At 36.8% G+C, this 16,490-nt stretch overlaps 2 protein-coding genes across 4 annotated transcripts; one reads left to right on the forward strand and one right to left on the reverse strand.

Moving 5' to 3' along the window:
* Positions 1–3,268: 3,268 nt before the first annotated feature.
* On the reverse strand, positions 3,269–9,112 carry LOC113063230 (protein FAM167A). 2 transcript variants are annotated; one of them, XM_026233475.1, is made up of 3 exons: positions 9,018–9,112; positions 6,057–6,639; positions 3,269–4,085 (listed from the first exon to the last, which is right to left on the reverse strand). In XM_026233475.1, the coding sequence occupies exons 2-3, from the start codon at positions 6,393–6,395 to the stop codon at positions 3,822–3,824; spliced, it is 603 nt and encodes a 200-aa protein (XP_026089260.1). In that variant the 5' UTR covers positions 6,396–6,639; positions 9,018–9,112; the 3' UTR covers positions 3,269–3,821. The 2 variants fall into 2 exon arrangements, with proteins under 2 accessions (XP_026089260.1, XP_026089261.1); XM_026233476.1 differs by having other exon boundaries at positions 6,057–6,529; positions 9,018–9,104.
* A 1,538-nt stretch (positions 9,113–10,650) lies between these two features.
* On the forward strand, positions 10,651–16,470 carry LOC113063228 (ectonucleotide pyrophosphatase/phosphodiesterase family member 5-like). 2 transcript variants are annotated; one of them, XM_026233473.1, is made up of 4 exons: positions 10,651–10,718; positions 12,147–12,994; positions 13,463–13,639; positions 14,256–16,470. In XM_026233473.1, the coding sequence occupies exons 2-4, from the start codon at positions 12,160–12,162 to the stop codon at positions 14,636–14,638; spliced, it is 1,395 nt and encodes a 464-aa protein (XP_026089258.1). In that variant the 5' UTR covers positions 10,651–10,718; positions 12,147–12,159; the 3' UTR covers positions 14,639–16,470. The 2 variants fall into 2 exon arrangements, with proteins under 2 accessions (XP_026089258.1, XP_026089257.1); XM_026233472.1 differs by having other exon boundaries at positions 10,682–10,753.
* The last annotated feature ends 20 nt before the right edge of the window (positions 16,471–16,490 follow it).

Genomic DNA, 16,490 nt, shown 5'->3' on the forward strand with positions numbered 1-16,490 from the left:
GGTTTCTCTGCTAAATCATGGGTAATGCCATTTTTCAACAGAAATTTCACTGTTGAACACAATTACTTCTTATCAACATTTATTTCAGGATTATATAGATGAATTAACAGAAACGTTGTGTGTTTCTGTAAGCATGTTTCCGAAGATGATCTGTAGACTGGGATTTTATTATACTGTACATAACAAATGCCATCTTTGCTGTACATTCTAAGAATAATATCTTATTCCAGGTATAGCTTTAGTGTATCTAACCACGAGTCATGTTTATAAGATATTAATGCATTCTTTCATATAAAATACAAATGTGTGAAAACAAAATATCTTAGGATATAGTTCAAACTTGCAGATCAATGTTAAACAGCTTGAGACATTTTGTTTCATACAAAAGCAAACAGAATTAAGGCTATAGCTCTGTTACAAAACCTAGAGGGCTGCTTCACTATGGCCTTACTTGACTTCAATAGAAAAAGTAGGCAGCAACTTTTGTCTGTTGACATTAACAGCTAATTTAATGCACTTCTACGCATAAAATACACAAATATTATACAATAATTCATTTAAATAAAATGAATCCTTACTTTTCAGTATTCAATGATATGCATGTTAAATTAACAATCAACATTTTTAAAGGGAAATCAAATTTGCCTTGATATTGAGGTCTTTGTGCATACTGTGGGTTAAAAGTTTCATAGGTTAAAATGTCCTCCTCATTACTTACAAAGCAGTTATTTAATCAAGCTCCCAAAACAGCTTGTTTTTATCAAATATAAGTCACAAGGGCATTTTCATAAACACCCCTTCCAGAGCAAGACGTAGTTATCATCTCACAATAGGCCCCGCCCACTGACATTCAGTCACTTAACAGCAGACATTAGCATACACTGGATGCGAGCATCGCGTCGCATTGTTGTCAAAAGTAAATAGAACCCATTATAATAACTGTAGCTGTCTTATCTACACTGGACACAATATAGAGATGCAGAAGTGCATTCACTTTCTGAGAATGTATATGACAAGAGTGAAAGAATGTTTTGCTTTGATGCGGTTGGTTTAAACAGCTCGTTCACATCTTTGAACAGACATCAGAAGGATCCCAGCATCAGAAACAAGCGGTTGGTCTATGTTGAATGGCATCCTGGATTATATTGGAGGATTATACATTTTTTCAGAGATTTTTGTTTTGTAAACAAGGCACAGTTTAATGGAGCGTTCGCAAAGAAACAATAGGTTACTGTTCGTAACCCCAGTTCTCGGAAACATTCAGTGGAGAGATCCACCTATGGGAAGGGATCCAGGTCTGACCTCTACAAAAGCATCCAATTGCACTAAGTCTGATTTGACAGACAGGAGCTTGTTCCCAAGGGCAGGTGATGGACTGACTCTTAACCGAACACATAAAGCCCCTGCACACGCTACCTTTCCTCACTGAGCATAATCGCTTCTCGTGCAGCAAGCGGGCAAACTTGGTGGATCTCTTAACTCGAAATTTCAGAGAACTGGGGTTACAAACAGTAACCTACTGTTCTCTTTCATTATCTTGTGTTTGAGATCCACCTATGGGAGGTATAGACAGCTCCCCGGTTGCCCAGTACACTCACAGCGAGGCTCTGCAAGTCAAAGACTGGTCACCTAGAAAGGTCCTGCTTGACATATCACCAAGTGTCAGAACCCACACAAAGTGAGAATGGAAAACCAGCCATAAAAGAAATGACATGTGATAACATGCATTCAAAACCTGACAACACACCTCATGCTGATGCCATAAATGATAGAAATACTGACATATATATTATATACATATAAATATATCTAATTTTGTGTCAAGGGAGGGTACAGATGCTTAATGACATTAATAAGCCGAGGTAGACAACCCAGGCTTAAAAGGTGTAGAGGGTCTAAGGGCACAAGGCTATGAAGAACCCACACCTAAAACAGGATGAGTTACCGGGGTGTGGGTAACATCAAGCCTGTAGTATCTCACAAATATTGTTGACAAATACCCTTAGCGGCAGTGGCAAAGGACATTTTCCCCCAAGGTTTAGCAGGTGGAGGCTCACTCTGCTTCACCGGTGACTTACTGCAGGGTCTGTGAGCCCTGCCTGCATTATGGGGATGGGGTCTCATAGCAGGGAGGCTTGGAGGCTGCACAGAGAGTGTCTGGAATGGGGCGGGCTTCCTAGGAAGACAAAATCTGAAAGCGTCATCTTCCTTTTTCTTATCGTTTCAGCGCTGCTGCATTAGCACGATGGCATTGCCGAGGCTAACACACAGTGTGTTCTCCAAGACCACCGAGAGAGAACCACAGAGAGCCTGCACGCTTGGACAGCCTAATAGGCATTACAGAGAATGAGGTCATTTGCTGAGGCCGCTCCTTCCAGAGATCGGGTGATGGCGACCCTTTCTCCAGTTGCTAGCAGGAGGCCCCTGGAGTCACCTTTTTTCCTGTCCGAGTCAGACAATCCCAAGTCAACGCTCTGAGTAATGGCCACCTTGAGCGTCCTAAGCAAGAGCTTCTTAGCAAGCAATGGCTACAGTTCTCCAGTAATTCTATGGCTTCTTGAAAGTGTTTAAGACCCATGCAAACAAAACAAAAGGAAAGGGGATCCCTAGTGCCAAGGAGGGTGCCTCTCGTAGCCGAGCAAGCTTGTGACTGGTCGTCCACTGGGGTAGCTGGATTCGATTTCGAAAGAGCCATGAGTAGTGAACAGTAGCTGGAGTGAGGAAAAAGGCGAGGTAAGACAGCATAGTAACAAAAGCAAGAGTTGGCGGCTTGCAGAATAAAATAGCTGACCATGTATAAATGACAATCACATCTGACAGAAGCTGATCCAAAGATGTGTCCTCTTGAATACAATAGTGAAGTCAATCCAATGAGCTGTGAGTACATTTACAGAGGTTGCAAGAAGTGATTGTCAATTGATGAAAAGTAGTGCGTGCAGGGTCTAAATGTGCTTGGTTATGAGCACGCGCTCCTGTCAAACATGATGCAATTGGATGCTTCTGCAGAGCTCAGGCATAGATGCCCTCCGCACAGGTAGATTTCAAACATGAGATGATGAAAGAGAAAGTTTGTTGAAAGACGAAGCAGTACTGGACCTTTCAAAGCACTTATTCACACGTAGTAGTGAGGATGTGTTGATACTGTTTTATATGCAATGATTTTAGCCAATCATAACAGTGGCTGATTACTGACATGCCTTAAAGGACCCACTCCTCAAAACTCGATCATTTTTATGCAGAGGGTCAGAATGAGGGTTGAAAATAAGAATTTTTTCCACATACATATTTGTTTTTTTATACAAAAACCTTCATTCACATTATAAGGGAACCTCAAACAACATATTAAAATTATTAAAAAATCAATGTCATGACACCTTTAATGCTTCATCCACAATCTACACTGAGCTTATGGCAACAAATGCTGCCTTAGAATTTGGCTAAAACAATGTGTTTCGGGAGACTTTGTGTCTTCGCATCAAAGGGTGCGTATTTGATTTTGAAACAGAGCCTGCAGTGTGTGGTAAGCGACACCAGTTGATATCTCATGACCACAACAAGGACTGTTTCTAAGGCATATAGAACCATGGCTAGTGGATCAGACATTTTTTTTTAGAAGTCATTGTCTATAGTTCATTTGATTAACTGAAAAGGTTTCACTGGCACAAATACATAGAGCAAGAGGCACAGGATGTTCTGTGGAAACAGTTCTTATGGGTTCCTAAACAGTTGTCTAAGATTATTCACTTAAACGCTTAATACCAGAATAGTCCATTTTGACTCCCTGATTATTTTCTTTTGCAGTTGGGTCACTCATTGAATGGCTAGCAAAGGGAAAAGCGTCTGGAGTTGATGTTCATCTTGGTGACACCGATGAGGCGCAGTGGTGAAGAGAGGCCGAACCCTGGAGTGACGGGTCCATCACACAGAAGATCCGACAGCTCATCGCGCTCCTCCAGACCAAAGGTGGCGTCGTTGAGCATCCGGCGATGCAGGTGACACGTCTGCTCCACTTTGAGTTTGTTGATGTCTCCGCGTAGTCGCATAAGTTGGCGGGCCAACTGCTGGTCCTGGACGCGCATCTCCATCTGTCAATGAATAACAGGTAGGAGAAACTCATTAAGGCCCTCAAGGTCCACTTTCCGGCAGTGTTACTGTTCACTGTTTTGCTCTTCACTGCATTGTTTTCATTGGTGTTGCTGTGTTTGTTGATCTTTAAAGTTACTTTGTGTGGTTTTGTATTAACTGTGCTTTTGTATGTAGTTGTTCAGTCATTATCATGGTTTGTAGGTTATAATGGCTACACAATTCAAAGAACATTTATTTTGTAATATAAATCTTTTGTAACATCATAAATGTCTTTACTGTCACTTTTGATCAATTTAATTTAATTGGAGACTCCACCCTAAAATGAAAATTTTGTCGTTAATCACTTACACCCATGTCGTTCCAAACCCGTAAAAGCTCTGTTCGTCTTCGTAACACAATTTAAGATATTTTGGATGCAGACCTGGAGGCTTGAGACTGTCCCATAGACTGCCAAGTAAATAACAGTGTCAAGGTCCCTAAAAGGTATGAAAAGTAATTGTCAGAATACTTCATCTGTCATCAGACATGCAATCTGGGTTATATGAAGCGACAGGAACACTTTTTGTATGCGAAAAAAAAAACTAAAATAACGACATTATTCAATAATTCCTTAGTCAATGGTCTCCTCTGTGTCACTCTAACTGTTCCCGTTGCTTCATATAAAACATGGCAGATGGAGTTTTGTGACGACGACTTTTCATACTTTTTCTGGACCTTGACACTGTTGGGACAGTCTCAAGCCTCCAGGTTTTCATCCAAAATATCTTAAATTGTGTTCTGGAGACAAACGGGTTTGGAACGACATGATTAATGACAAAATGTTAATTTGGGGGTGGAGTAACCCTTTAATTTTAGTTCATTTTTGAAAGGTGGTGTTACTCTACCTTTCAGACACATGGCAAAATTTCCGGTGTGAACCTATTGCTATTAACCATTTAAATAAACATCGGAAGTTAGATCCATCTTTAATAGCAAACATGCGTTTGTCCATTTCACATAACAGCTCAAAATTAGTCAGGTGATATGGACCTTCAGATGTCCTTTTGTAGCACAACTTGTTATTGTGTCAAATTTTCTTTGTCTAAAAGTTTATGGCCACACAGGGCGAAGGCAGTGGAAGAAAGGCTTCTGATGTGGTAAAAGGAGCTTCATTGCATGCCTTGGTTGTAATGGCCTGTGCATAAAAGTATGTCTTAAACCACATGGCTGAGTGGAAGAGAAGTGATTACACTTAGAGGAACAGAGAGCGATCACCTCTCATGCTCATCTGCTCACCATCTTTTCCACTCAATTTAACATGAATGGCAATCTTACGCAGTGATGTGGTAATGAAGGCCTGTGCATTCCCTCCATTGTTTAATTCAAATGAGCTAACTAATGGAGATGCTGTTCATTTTCTTCGCTTATAGAAAGATGACTGCAAAATAGCAGCAAGTATTTTGAAAAGTCTAATTTGTGAGAAAATTATAATGACAAATACGAGTGTATATGACCAAGACAGTCTTACTAATAACACTTTAAATTTAGTTTAAAATGAATTGTTTAAAAAAAAACAGAAAAAAACGACACATATAAGTGTTGATAATGATTACTGAAAAACATTTTTTAAATCTATTTTTCATATACAAATATACGTTATAAAAAAAAATTATATTATATTAATTATAATTTTTTGGGAGTTGCACTACTTGATATCCTCTCTATTTTTTTCCTATTTGTGTATGTATGAGTGTGTGTGTGTGGGGGGGGGGGGGATTCAATAAAAATAAAAATAAAATATTATTCTAGTCTATGCAATAAGCTTTTCTTTCAAGAATTTCATTATTTAAATATTACGTTTTTATTACCCTGATGTTTTTGGCTTTATACTTCTCAAAAAAAAAAAAATGTAAATGAACTGTATGCTATTTCAATTCAGACATAATTGAACCTAAATCAGCTGATGGACATGTGGGCACATTTCGACTTACCAATTCTTTTCTAAGCCAAACAAGAGCTTCATCAATATTCTCAAACCCTCCAAGAGTTCTGGAAATCAGGGCTTTTCCTGCAGTGACTTGGGAAATCTGAGGTGTGACGTTGGGCTTCAGTCCAGCACTTTTCTCCAGCTCTGATGAGACCTCTGACACGACTAAACCTTTGGAGCTTTGAGCTTCCACTCGTTCCTTCCACTCAAGATAGGACGGCCTTCTGGTCTCAAGTCTGAGCTTCTCAGTCAGTGCTTTCAAGTTTCTCAAATGATCATCTGGGGCAACCTCAAGGCCATCACAGTCCTCGATATTAATCTGAGGTATTGAGCTGGCATCCATGGCCTTTCGAGGAAGTGGTTAGTGTCGAGAAAATAAACTGTGAAAATCAAGTGGTCAGGTGAAGCCGTTGCCTTGTTTGATCAATAAATATACTGTAGACCTTTGGATTTGCTTGCAGTAACCAGATGTTGTGTCTGTGGGAATATAAAATAAATCAACGATGCAGATACTGAGCTTCTATTCTTCCAGCAGTATCATCTCTGAGGCGAAGCCGTCCTAACACATCTAGCTTCTTGATCCTTTCCTTCAAACAAAACAAACTTGGTTACCATTTTATCATTTACAAATTTAGGCCTAATATTAAAGATTTATCTTTTTTAATAACATCTAAAATGTCTACACTTTTCGATTTGACAGTTTTAACATGAAAACGTAATACGCATAATGTGATGCATAGGCTATTTGTCAGTCATGCATAAATTAAACCAGTAATTTATGTCATAGTACTAATAAACTATAAAAGATGCAAAATATCCAGGTTTAAATATTTATAATATATGTATTAGTTTTATTAATAACTATTTATAATTATTCTTTTAACAGTTTAATCAAACATTTAAATTAAATAAACTAATTGATCATAATTTTTAAGTGATTCAGTTTGTTTACACAACATATTCAAGCTGATTCTAGGGAATTTGAATAATATATTTAGAATATGATTACTGAAATAAAATTAAATACAAAATTATTTTTCAAAAAGATTATTGGAGTGTTTTACAAGAAAAAAAATTTTATGCTTCAAAATTTTGAGTGAAATATTATTTCTACGCTATTTATTTATTTATTTTTAAATGCCAATACCTTTTTATAAACTATACCATGACTACTTTTTTTTAATGTAAGTGAAAAGGTATATAAAAGAAAGAAGAAAAATTAATTATGCATTTGCTAGTTTTAATTTTGCAAAACCATAAAGCTATTCTTCTGGAGTAAAGTATGGTTAAAATGGGAAGTTTACTGATCACATGGACGATTTCCACCCATGCCTCATATCACACTGTGGATCTCAGAAAGCTGGCGGTTGCCATAGCAACTAAGGCCAGCCTATGAGTCAGCAGCACTGAAGACGGTCTGCTGTAAAGAACTGAATGGCACTCCTCACTACAGCAGCCAGACCTGTGACAATCACCAAAGATAATTACGCTGCTCAATTACAGCCTCTCATTACTCTAATACAGACAAGCAAAACTACTGCGGAGAAGACAATCACATGAAGTTCTGGTTCACACCAAAGCATCAGTATTGCAATTAAAACATAATTAATCTCGGGCCACCCACATTTTTAATGCTTTCCCGCAAAGCTGTCTGTCTACTACATGTGTGATATAGAGTTTGGCACAATGTCTTGACGCATTTCATCATCGCAGCTGCTCTAGGAATGTGTCCTTCTCATTAGAGGCGTGTGCTGGTTGTTAATTGGCCTCACATTAACCTCCACACGGCTGCGGGACTAATCACACTCCCTAATTCTCAGCTCATTGAGCACTTTGCTCCACCTCCTGCACTCTTCCAGCTCTGTGTGTGGCAACAGTAACGTGACTCATCTCGGAGGGGGATCCATTTACCCCAGACCACTCTCTCTTTAGTCTGACAAATTATGCTTCTTAGGGACTAAATACTTAGACTTTAAAATATGAGGCAATTAATGATAATTCATGATGCAATAAGGGCTGAGACGCCTTAAAGAGAATGGGAATTCTGTATGGACTAAACAAGCTTTGAAGGTTTTGCTTTTGCACTTAATTAACACAATAAAATATAAATAAAATAATAAAATATAATATAATGTGGTAGCAATTTATTTTTCAGTCCTGTTTTGCATGTTCATAATATGTACTTATTATAATGTAATTTAATAACCTGGAAAATGTCGACCTCTTTTATTCTCTTTTCATGAATAATATTGGCTTTTAGTGCTGGTCTCCTTTTTCCAGACAAATGAAATGTTCTTTGGGCCAAACAGACAGTTTGGAACACTAGGCATGACTGCATTTATCCATGTCTAATCAGATGCGGTGAACCCTTCTGTCCCATATCTGGAGTGCAAATCTGTTTCCCAAAATGATTGTGCTGTTTATGAGTGAAAATGAACTATTCTGGCCAGAATCTCAGTTCATGAGCAGTATTATTGGCCTTGATGACTAATAACTTTCCGTTGAAGCTGTTAGTTGTGTAACATGTAACAAAATTTCTTTGATTATTACCAAATAGTTTGTTTATTACACGTCACATAGCAATGATTAACTCAGGCCAAGCAAATACAGACTAAATGAAAACCTATACGGGTGTTGAATAACTCTAGACAATTTAGAAACATGAAATTAGTTTGCTTTTCTTTTTAAAAGACAATACGTTTATAAAAGTTGTTACTTTAAAATGCACCATCTCAATATATTCATGGTCAGGGAATACAACTGATTAGAATGAATCATCATGAAGCAGATCATGCGCAGAAAAGCTGTTGAAAGTCATCTAAAACTTACTGCACCCCGTGGACAGACAGGCAAAGTATTAGTGACTCTTAAAGAGTATTTGAATTTTTGATCTAGTTTATATGGGCTTGAGATGGTGTGGACACTATCTTTATGCAGATATTATAAAGGGAAATATTATTCTTACCTTCATAGTAGTTTGTCAGGCACTTGCAGCCCTCGCGTCCTGCTCTACTGGAGAGCACAATAGCACTGCTTTTACTCCACACTTGTTTCTTGAATGAGATGAGAGGCTTGGATGGAGGAGGGGCGTAAGCTGCGTCAGGTTGTGGTTGTCGTGGAGACGGTCAAGAATCCGCACAAAGCCGCATCTTTCACAGCGAGGAGAGGCCAACTTACACTCCTCTAAAACACTTGTGCTCTTGCATCATGTTAAACAGTTACATAAGAAATATTCACTATCATAATAAGCTACTTCAAAAATTTGACAAGGCCTATTTTACATCTACTTCCACATTCTAAATATTTATTTATAGAACTTCGGATAGACTTTCAGAGAATGCATGTAATGTGCATTTCATTTTCTTTAAAAAGTCCAGAAAAGTAAAAGACCACATTTTGTCGTGATATCATCAGGTTTATTGACAAATACTTATTATTCAAGACTCTGGAAATGCATAAAGGGTTAATATTTAAACTGGCTTTTGATTAGCACACCATGTATTATGTTATGTTTGTATGACCTCTGGTGGAGAATGTTGATAATAAAGCTTGCATATAGATATATTTTTCGATTATAGTGAGCAAAATGATCACGTTTATCAGTGTTATCATGGTATTGATAAAATGTGTTGGAAATTTTCAAAAAGTATTGACACATAAAACGTATCACAACGTTTTATACTTAAAATTAGCAAACAACGAATAAAATAAACTTTTATAAGCATAAACACTAAAACAATAATCAATGATACCAATGATGTCTGGATTTTAAATAGCATCATGATGACAACAGTTTATCTCATAACATGTACGAAATGTTCAAATAAGGCTTTGAAAAAGTTTTGTAAAATTGTAAACCTCACATTTCAGCCTTTAAATAAAGAAAATGGTTAAGTCAAAATGATACTTGATAAATAAATAATTATACGAATTTGATCCGCTCTATAAATAATTGTGTTTAAATGTGCACAATCCACATAAGTTTGTTTTTCATCAGCTGGTTTAAATTTACAGCAGGTCATGCACATTTGGTCCGTGTTTTGGCCAGACATAAACTGCGCACAGTTTAAATATACAGTAAATGTAGCTCTCTGTAGATCCACTCTCTGACAGCAGGTGGCGCTGATGGAACAACAGAATTATGTCAGTTTTATATATATTCTAAATCATAAACAACTGAAAGGCATCTTATGAATGTCTATTTGACATCTGATAGGAAACGTCCTATAGTCCTATCGCAGATGAGCAAACACTAAAAATATGTCTTGCAGATGTAGCTAAATGCTGACAGCAAATAGACATCTCTGTGATGTAGCCTACATGTGCATCAGGGATTAAAATTATATCCAATATATATAAAATAAAATATAAAATACAATTGTACACAACCAAAAGTAATTATTTCGGATGACAGTAGATGATTTGCATTTGCGACTATCATTTAGACTGCAGTAGCCATTAGCCTAACATATATTAATACACACTAACAAACTATTACATAAAAAAATCTAATTAATAGTGTTGTTAACGTTTAGCGCTGATGATTTTTTTCCAATGACTTTTCTTTCTTCTAATGAGATTATTTTTGGTGAGCGAGAAGTAGGCGGGACTTCCTGTGCTTGAGCCAGTGTTTATTTTTTTGCAGAGCCAAATATCGTCCACGGAGGTAAGATGAACGTTCACTTGCATGCATACACACAGGTTAGATTCGTTTAATTGCAAATGTTTTCACTGTGAAGGTGCTTGATATCGGAGACGGTTTCATAATGTATTGTAATGTCATTAAGCGTTGTCATAGATCATGCAGTGCGCTAACTTGAGCTATAATAACGGTTTTCCGTTCGTTTACAGCAGGTGCTGTTGAGGGGGGAAGCACACTGGTTAGTTGAGGATAATGTTCTAGAATATTATATTTTACATAACAGATTGTTTTCTAGATGTTTTCAAAAAGAAGGACACGAGTGAAGCGAGCCAGTTTGGGGACGGGGACAGAAATGCGCTGCATTGTGTATGATGTCATCATCTTCCATTTTCACTGACGCACTGTACAATTGAATTATTTTGATACATTTGACACCCGTTCAAAGCATTTATAGTGCGAAATGTATCCAGTTAGTTGTTACATTTGGTATAAGAGAAATGCACCTGTTAACTGAGCAGGCGCGCTGAACTGACATGACCGAATATGACATGAGCTACATAACCATTGCATACATGCAGTGCCATTCAGAACAATGCGCGACCAATTGCAGTCTTTTTAAAGACAGATACAAGCGGATACTTTTTATTTATTTTTTATTTTTTTAGGTGAGTCATTGTTGTGTAATATGTTTTTTTCCCCACACAATTATCTCTTTATTTGATCTTATTCCGAGTCAGATCTTTTGCAGAGCTGCATTCCCCTGTGAGAAATCATCGCAATTTATTGTAAACCACAGTTATATAATATATTATAAAATATAGGGACAATATATAATAATAAATTGAAAATAAAATATAATAAAATAAAGTTAAAATGTACTAAACTATAAATCAACAATATTTTTCATATTTAACTTTTTCATTTATTTCTCATTTCAGTTATTTATTTGTTTATAGTGGCCATCTTTTATTTATTTATTTTTATTTATTTTTTTTGAATATTGATCTTTTCAAGCTGCATTCCCCTGAGATAAATCATTAATTGTTTTTAAATATATTGATTAAAATGTTAAATAAATAATAATCTGGTATATATATATATATATATATATATATATATATATATATATATATATATATATATATCAAATCTAGTTTCTCCAAGTATATATATATATATACTTGGAGAAACTAGATTTGAATGACTTTAAAACCACATTACAAACTTGACGAAACTTTTATGTGAGTGTGTTTATATTAAATTAGAAATGAATGTGCATGTCTTAATTTGTTTGCAATTTGCTTATTGCATGTTCACCAGAATACCACTAATAAAGTTTTACCCACTCTGTTGCTATTAATCACAAAATGAAATGTTGTCAGTGGTCAAAACTTTCTTGCCTTCCCCATTCATGGCTAACAAATTAGCTTTTTGTTGGTCTCCCTTTCGTAGAACATCTTACATCATGCCAGACCTCTTAGTGATTAAGAGCTGCTTCCTGAGTTGCTTATTAGTACTGCTTCAGACATCAAGCTCACAGCAGGACGAGCAAAGCCAGCTGCTACTGGTGTCCTTTGATGGCTTCCGCTGGGACTATGTGAATCGAGTACCCACACCCAATTTCCGTGCCCTGATGGATGAAGGGGTGCAGGTGGAACAAGTGGAAAACACCTACATCACCAAAACCTACCCGAACCACTATACCTTAGTGACAGGATTACACGCCGAAACCCACGGCATTGTTGCTAACGAAATGTATGACCCCATTCACAACCGCTCCTTTTCTATGGAGGGACCTGAGGTGTACGATGCATGGTGGTGGGAGGAGGCTGTGCCACTGTGGGTCACCAATCAGAAGGCCGGGCGGAAGAGCGGAGCTGCCATGTGGCCTGGATCAGACGTAGCGATTGGTGGAACATTCCCAACACATTACTTGAGTTATAATGCGTCAATGCCATTTGAGACCCGAGTCAACAAACTCATTGACTGGTTCTCAGGGCCGGAGGCCATCAATTTTGGTGTCTTGTACTGGGAGGAGCCAGATGAGAGTGGGCATAACTTGGGGCCAGAGAGCCCGCTAATGGATGTAGTCATAGCAGACATCGATGAGAAGTTGGGATTCCTCAGGGAAAAGCTCAAAACCGCTGGCCTTTATGATAAAGTCAATCTCATTGTTACGAGTGATCATGGAATGGCACAGTTATCACATGATAAGATTATTGAGCTGGACACCTACGTCAGTCGTGATCTTTACACATGGATAGACAAGAGCCCTGTAGTTGGTATTTTGCCAAAAGAAGGTAAGAATGAATATGAAGCATTGTTTTTTTTATTGCTTATTACACTATTCTTGTAATTGGGTGTTTCTTCCACTATCTTCTTTTTCTATAAATTAAGCAAAGATCACATTAATACTGTAGTGAAAATGCCAAAATATGCTTAATCAATGTTTAATCTTAAATGCTTTGCTTTATGCAAAAAGTGTGAAAAAATAGATAAATTATTATAAGTTTAGGATGCATAAAGCCTAGCTACGAAATTAATTTTAGCAAGATAAATGAGTCTGTCATTTTATTCCAAAAATGTATAGAAAGTAATTTAGATTTACCGTTTTTTTACATCACAGAATACAATACAACAACATATGCCTATTTTATAAATGGCAAAATATGCCTATAGTTTAAGAAACACCCAGCTGCTGATGTTATATGTTAGAATTGGTGACACATGCTTTATAGATTTTGAGTGTTATTCTCTTCTTAACCCAGGTAAACTTGAAGAGGTCTACAGTTTGTTGAAGAATGCCAACCCTAACATGCTTGTTTATAAAAAGGAGGAGATCCCAGATCATTACCACTACAGACACAATGTCAGGATCATGCCTCTGATCATTGAGGCCAAAGAGGGCTGGACGGTCATGCAGAACAGAAACGCATCTTTTATGTGTGAGTATTAATATTTACACATAATTTAAGCAGAACATAGTACGATAAGCTATTAAAAGAATAGTCCACCCATAAATAAAAATTTGCTGAAAATGTACTCACCCTCCGGCCATCCAAGAGTTTATTTCTTCATTGTAACAGATTTGGAGAAATTTAGCATTACATCAATTGCCTCCCAGTGGATCCTCTGCAGTGAATGGGTGCCGTCAGAATGAGAGTCCAAACAGCTGATAAAAACATCACAAGAATCCACAAGTAATCAACACCACCCCAGTGCGTCAGTTAATGTCTTGTGAAGCATAAAGCTTAATGATGTATTGTTTATTACAAATACTTGATGGGCTGGAGTTCTGTTGTGGATTATTGTGATGTTTTTATAAGACTCTAATTCTGACGGCACCCATCCACTAAAAATGGATCCATTGGTGAGAAAGTTATGTAATGCTGAATTTCTCCAAATCTGTTCTGATGAAGAATCAAACTTATCTAAATCTTGGATGGACTGAGGGTGATTACATTTTCAGGTGAACTGTTTGTTTAATGTCATTGATGTGTTTACTGATCAGTATCAGAGATGTCTTTGCAATTGCTTAATGAATACATGCTTGATTTGCAGTGGGAAACCATGGTTATAACAACAGCCTTCCCAGCATGCACCCTGTGTTTGTTGCCCGTGGTCCCGCTTTCCGCCGCGACTACACCAAAGCCTCCATGCGCTCCGTCGACCTCTATCCTCTCATGTGCAGCATTCTTGGTCTCAAGCCCTTGCCCAACAATGGCTCTTTGTCAAGTGTGCAGGATGTCTTAGTGGAGACGTCAACCCCAAAGCCAGTGGTCCCGCCTGTGCCCAGAGAGCCTTCCTACGCCTGGGCCGTGGGATCCATCCTCGGCGCTACCCTCGTGATTGGCTTTCTCTTCATCTATGTGCAACAGGTGACACAGCGGCAGCTACTGCCACTGCATCTGTCCAATAGTGAAATAACACAACCCTTACTGTAGGGTCAAAAACAAGGGTTGTCGGCACTTTTCTCACGTGAGGTTCTCAAAGTATGTAGCACTGATTATCTCTCCAGTGCCACAGATCTCAATTCATTCTAAAATATTTCTGATAACACTTTTTAAGCAGTCAGCATGGTCGCTTGAATTCAAAAGTGATCGATATCCACGGTACCATGCCAAAGCCAAATATACCAAAAGCAATATGGGGAAAGATGCTACAGTGGAAAAAAGGTTGTGCAATCATCAAAATCATAGCTGACTAAACCAATAGTGCCCTCTTCTGGTGAAGCTGTCAGTGAGACCTTTATTCTAGTCCTCTAAAATCTAGTATTTGAAAAAAAAAAAAAAAAAAAAATTAGCATCCCCATGCTTTTCCTTTCAATTTGAATCTGACATTAATTTAATAAGAGAGAGTTGACATTACCTTGAATTGAATTTAAAGAATGTTCCAGGTTGAAATTGCTTGCATTTGTGGCATAATGTTAATTATAACAGAAAATGTATTTCCATTTCCTCCTTTTCTTTAAAAACAACATAAAATACCAATCTGGGATACAGAAAGGCACTTACAGTAGAAAACTGAACTAATTTATACACATTAACAGTAAAATAATAATTTAATACTATTTAAATAAAACATTAAAATGCTCATTGTTTCAGTTGCATAGACACAAATAAGAAAATAATATGAATGTTAATATAAAATGATTAATGTAAAATGATTTTAAAGTGAAAAATTACTTGATTTAATTTTTCCCCATGACAATGAAATGCTATAATCCCTTTTATTTTTCACTATTCTTTGATGAGAAGGAAGTTCAAAAGAACAGCATTTATTTTAAATATAATTCTTTTATAACATTATATAATGTCCCATTTAAGCTCAAATAATGCACATTTCAACATTATTTATTAAATGGGAAGCTAGGTCTCATTTACTTCTTCCATTGTAAGTGCATCATTATAACCTCTTTTTTTCTTTTTATAATTAAGAAAGTCAAAATAATTGTTTATTTTGATTAACACTATGCCACAAATGCTGTTTATTGAGTTTAGCTTGTGTTGAACCCAGACTATTCCTTTAACTGAATGTTAAGGATATTTAACATTCAGAACAAAAAAATTAAGAGAGGTTAGTAGCAGTCACTTTTTGAACTTGTTATTCTCATATCCATCATCAGTTTTGTTTGTCAATTAGTTAAATGCAGTTGTTTAAGTTGGCAGTTTAATGTTAATAAGTGTTAATGAAAAGAAGCTGGTAGTTGTCAAACTACCTCCATGTTGCACTAAGATCAATGTAAGCTAATCAGGATAGACGGATGAATATTAGACTAGTGGGATGTTTTAGCTTATCTGCGTTTTGCACAATGTAATGCCATCCAAAATTTATATAAAAAGGGTGTGGGTGCCAAAAATTGACATCAAGTAGTAATAGTATAAGTCCTCTGTTGATATATTTTGTACTTTTGAAAATAGCATTTAACAAAAAGCCCTGTGTGGGGCAAAACACTGTGATCGGTCTTCTACTGGTGCAAAGACTTAAAGAAAAATAACTATGATCTTTGATATTAATGTTGCTAAAGTAGTAGTAGTTAGCTGCTTGCAGATTGTTAGGATCGTTTCTGTTATTAAGAAGGAAATTATGACGTTCTATATGGACGTGTGCAGAGACTGTTGTGTTTTGTGTAAAGTATTTCATTGATTTACTGGATATTTATTACATATTCTGGATTTTATGTCGGATTTTGACCTGTCAAAAGTCCCATAACTAAAACATTACTTTAAATGTGTGCTACATTAAAATGTTAATAAATGCCTGATTTGGAAACTTCTGAGTGCTTGATATCTACCT

Source organism: Carassius auratus, chromosome 45, assembly GCF_003368295.1.
Source record: "Carassius auratus strain Wakin chromosome 45, ASM336829v1, whole genome shotgun sequence".
NCBI classification, from domain to species: Eukaryota; Metazoa; Chordata; class Actinopteri; order Cypriniformes; family Cyprinidae; genus Carassius; species Carassius auratus.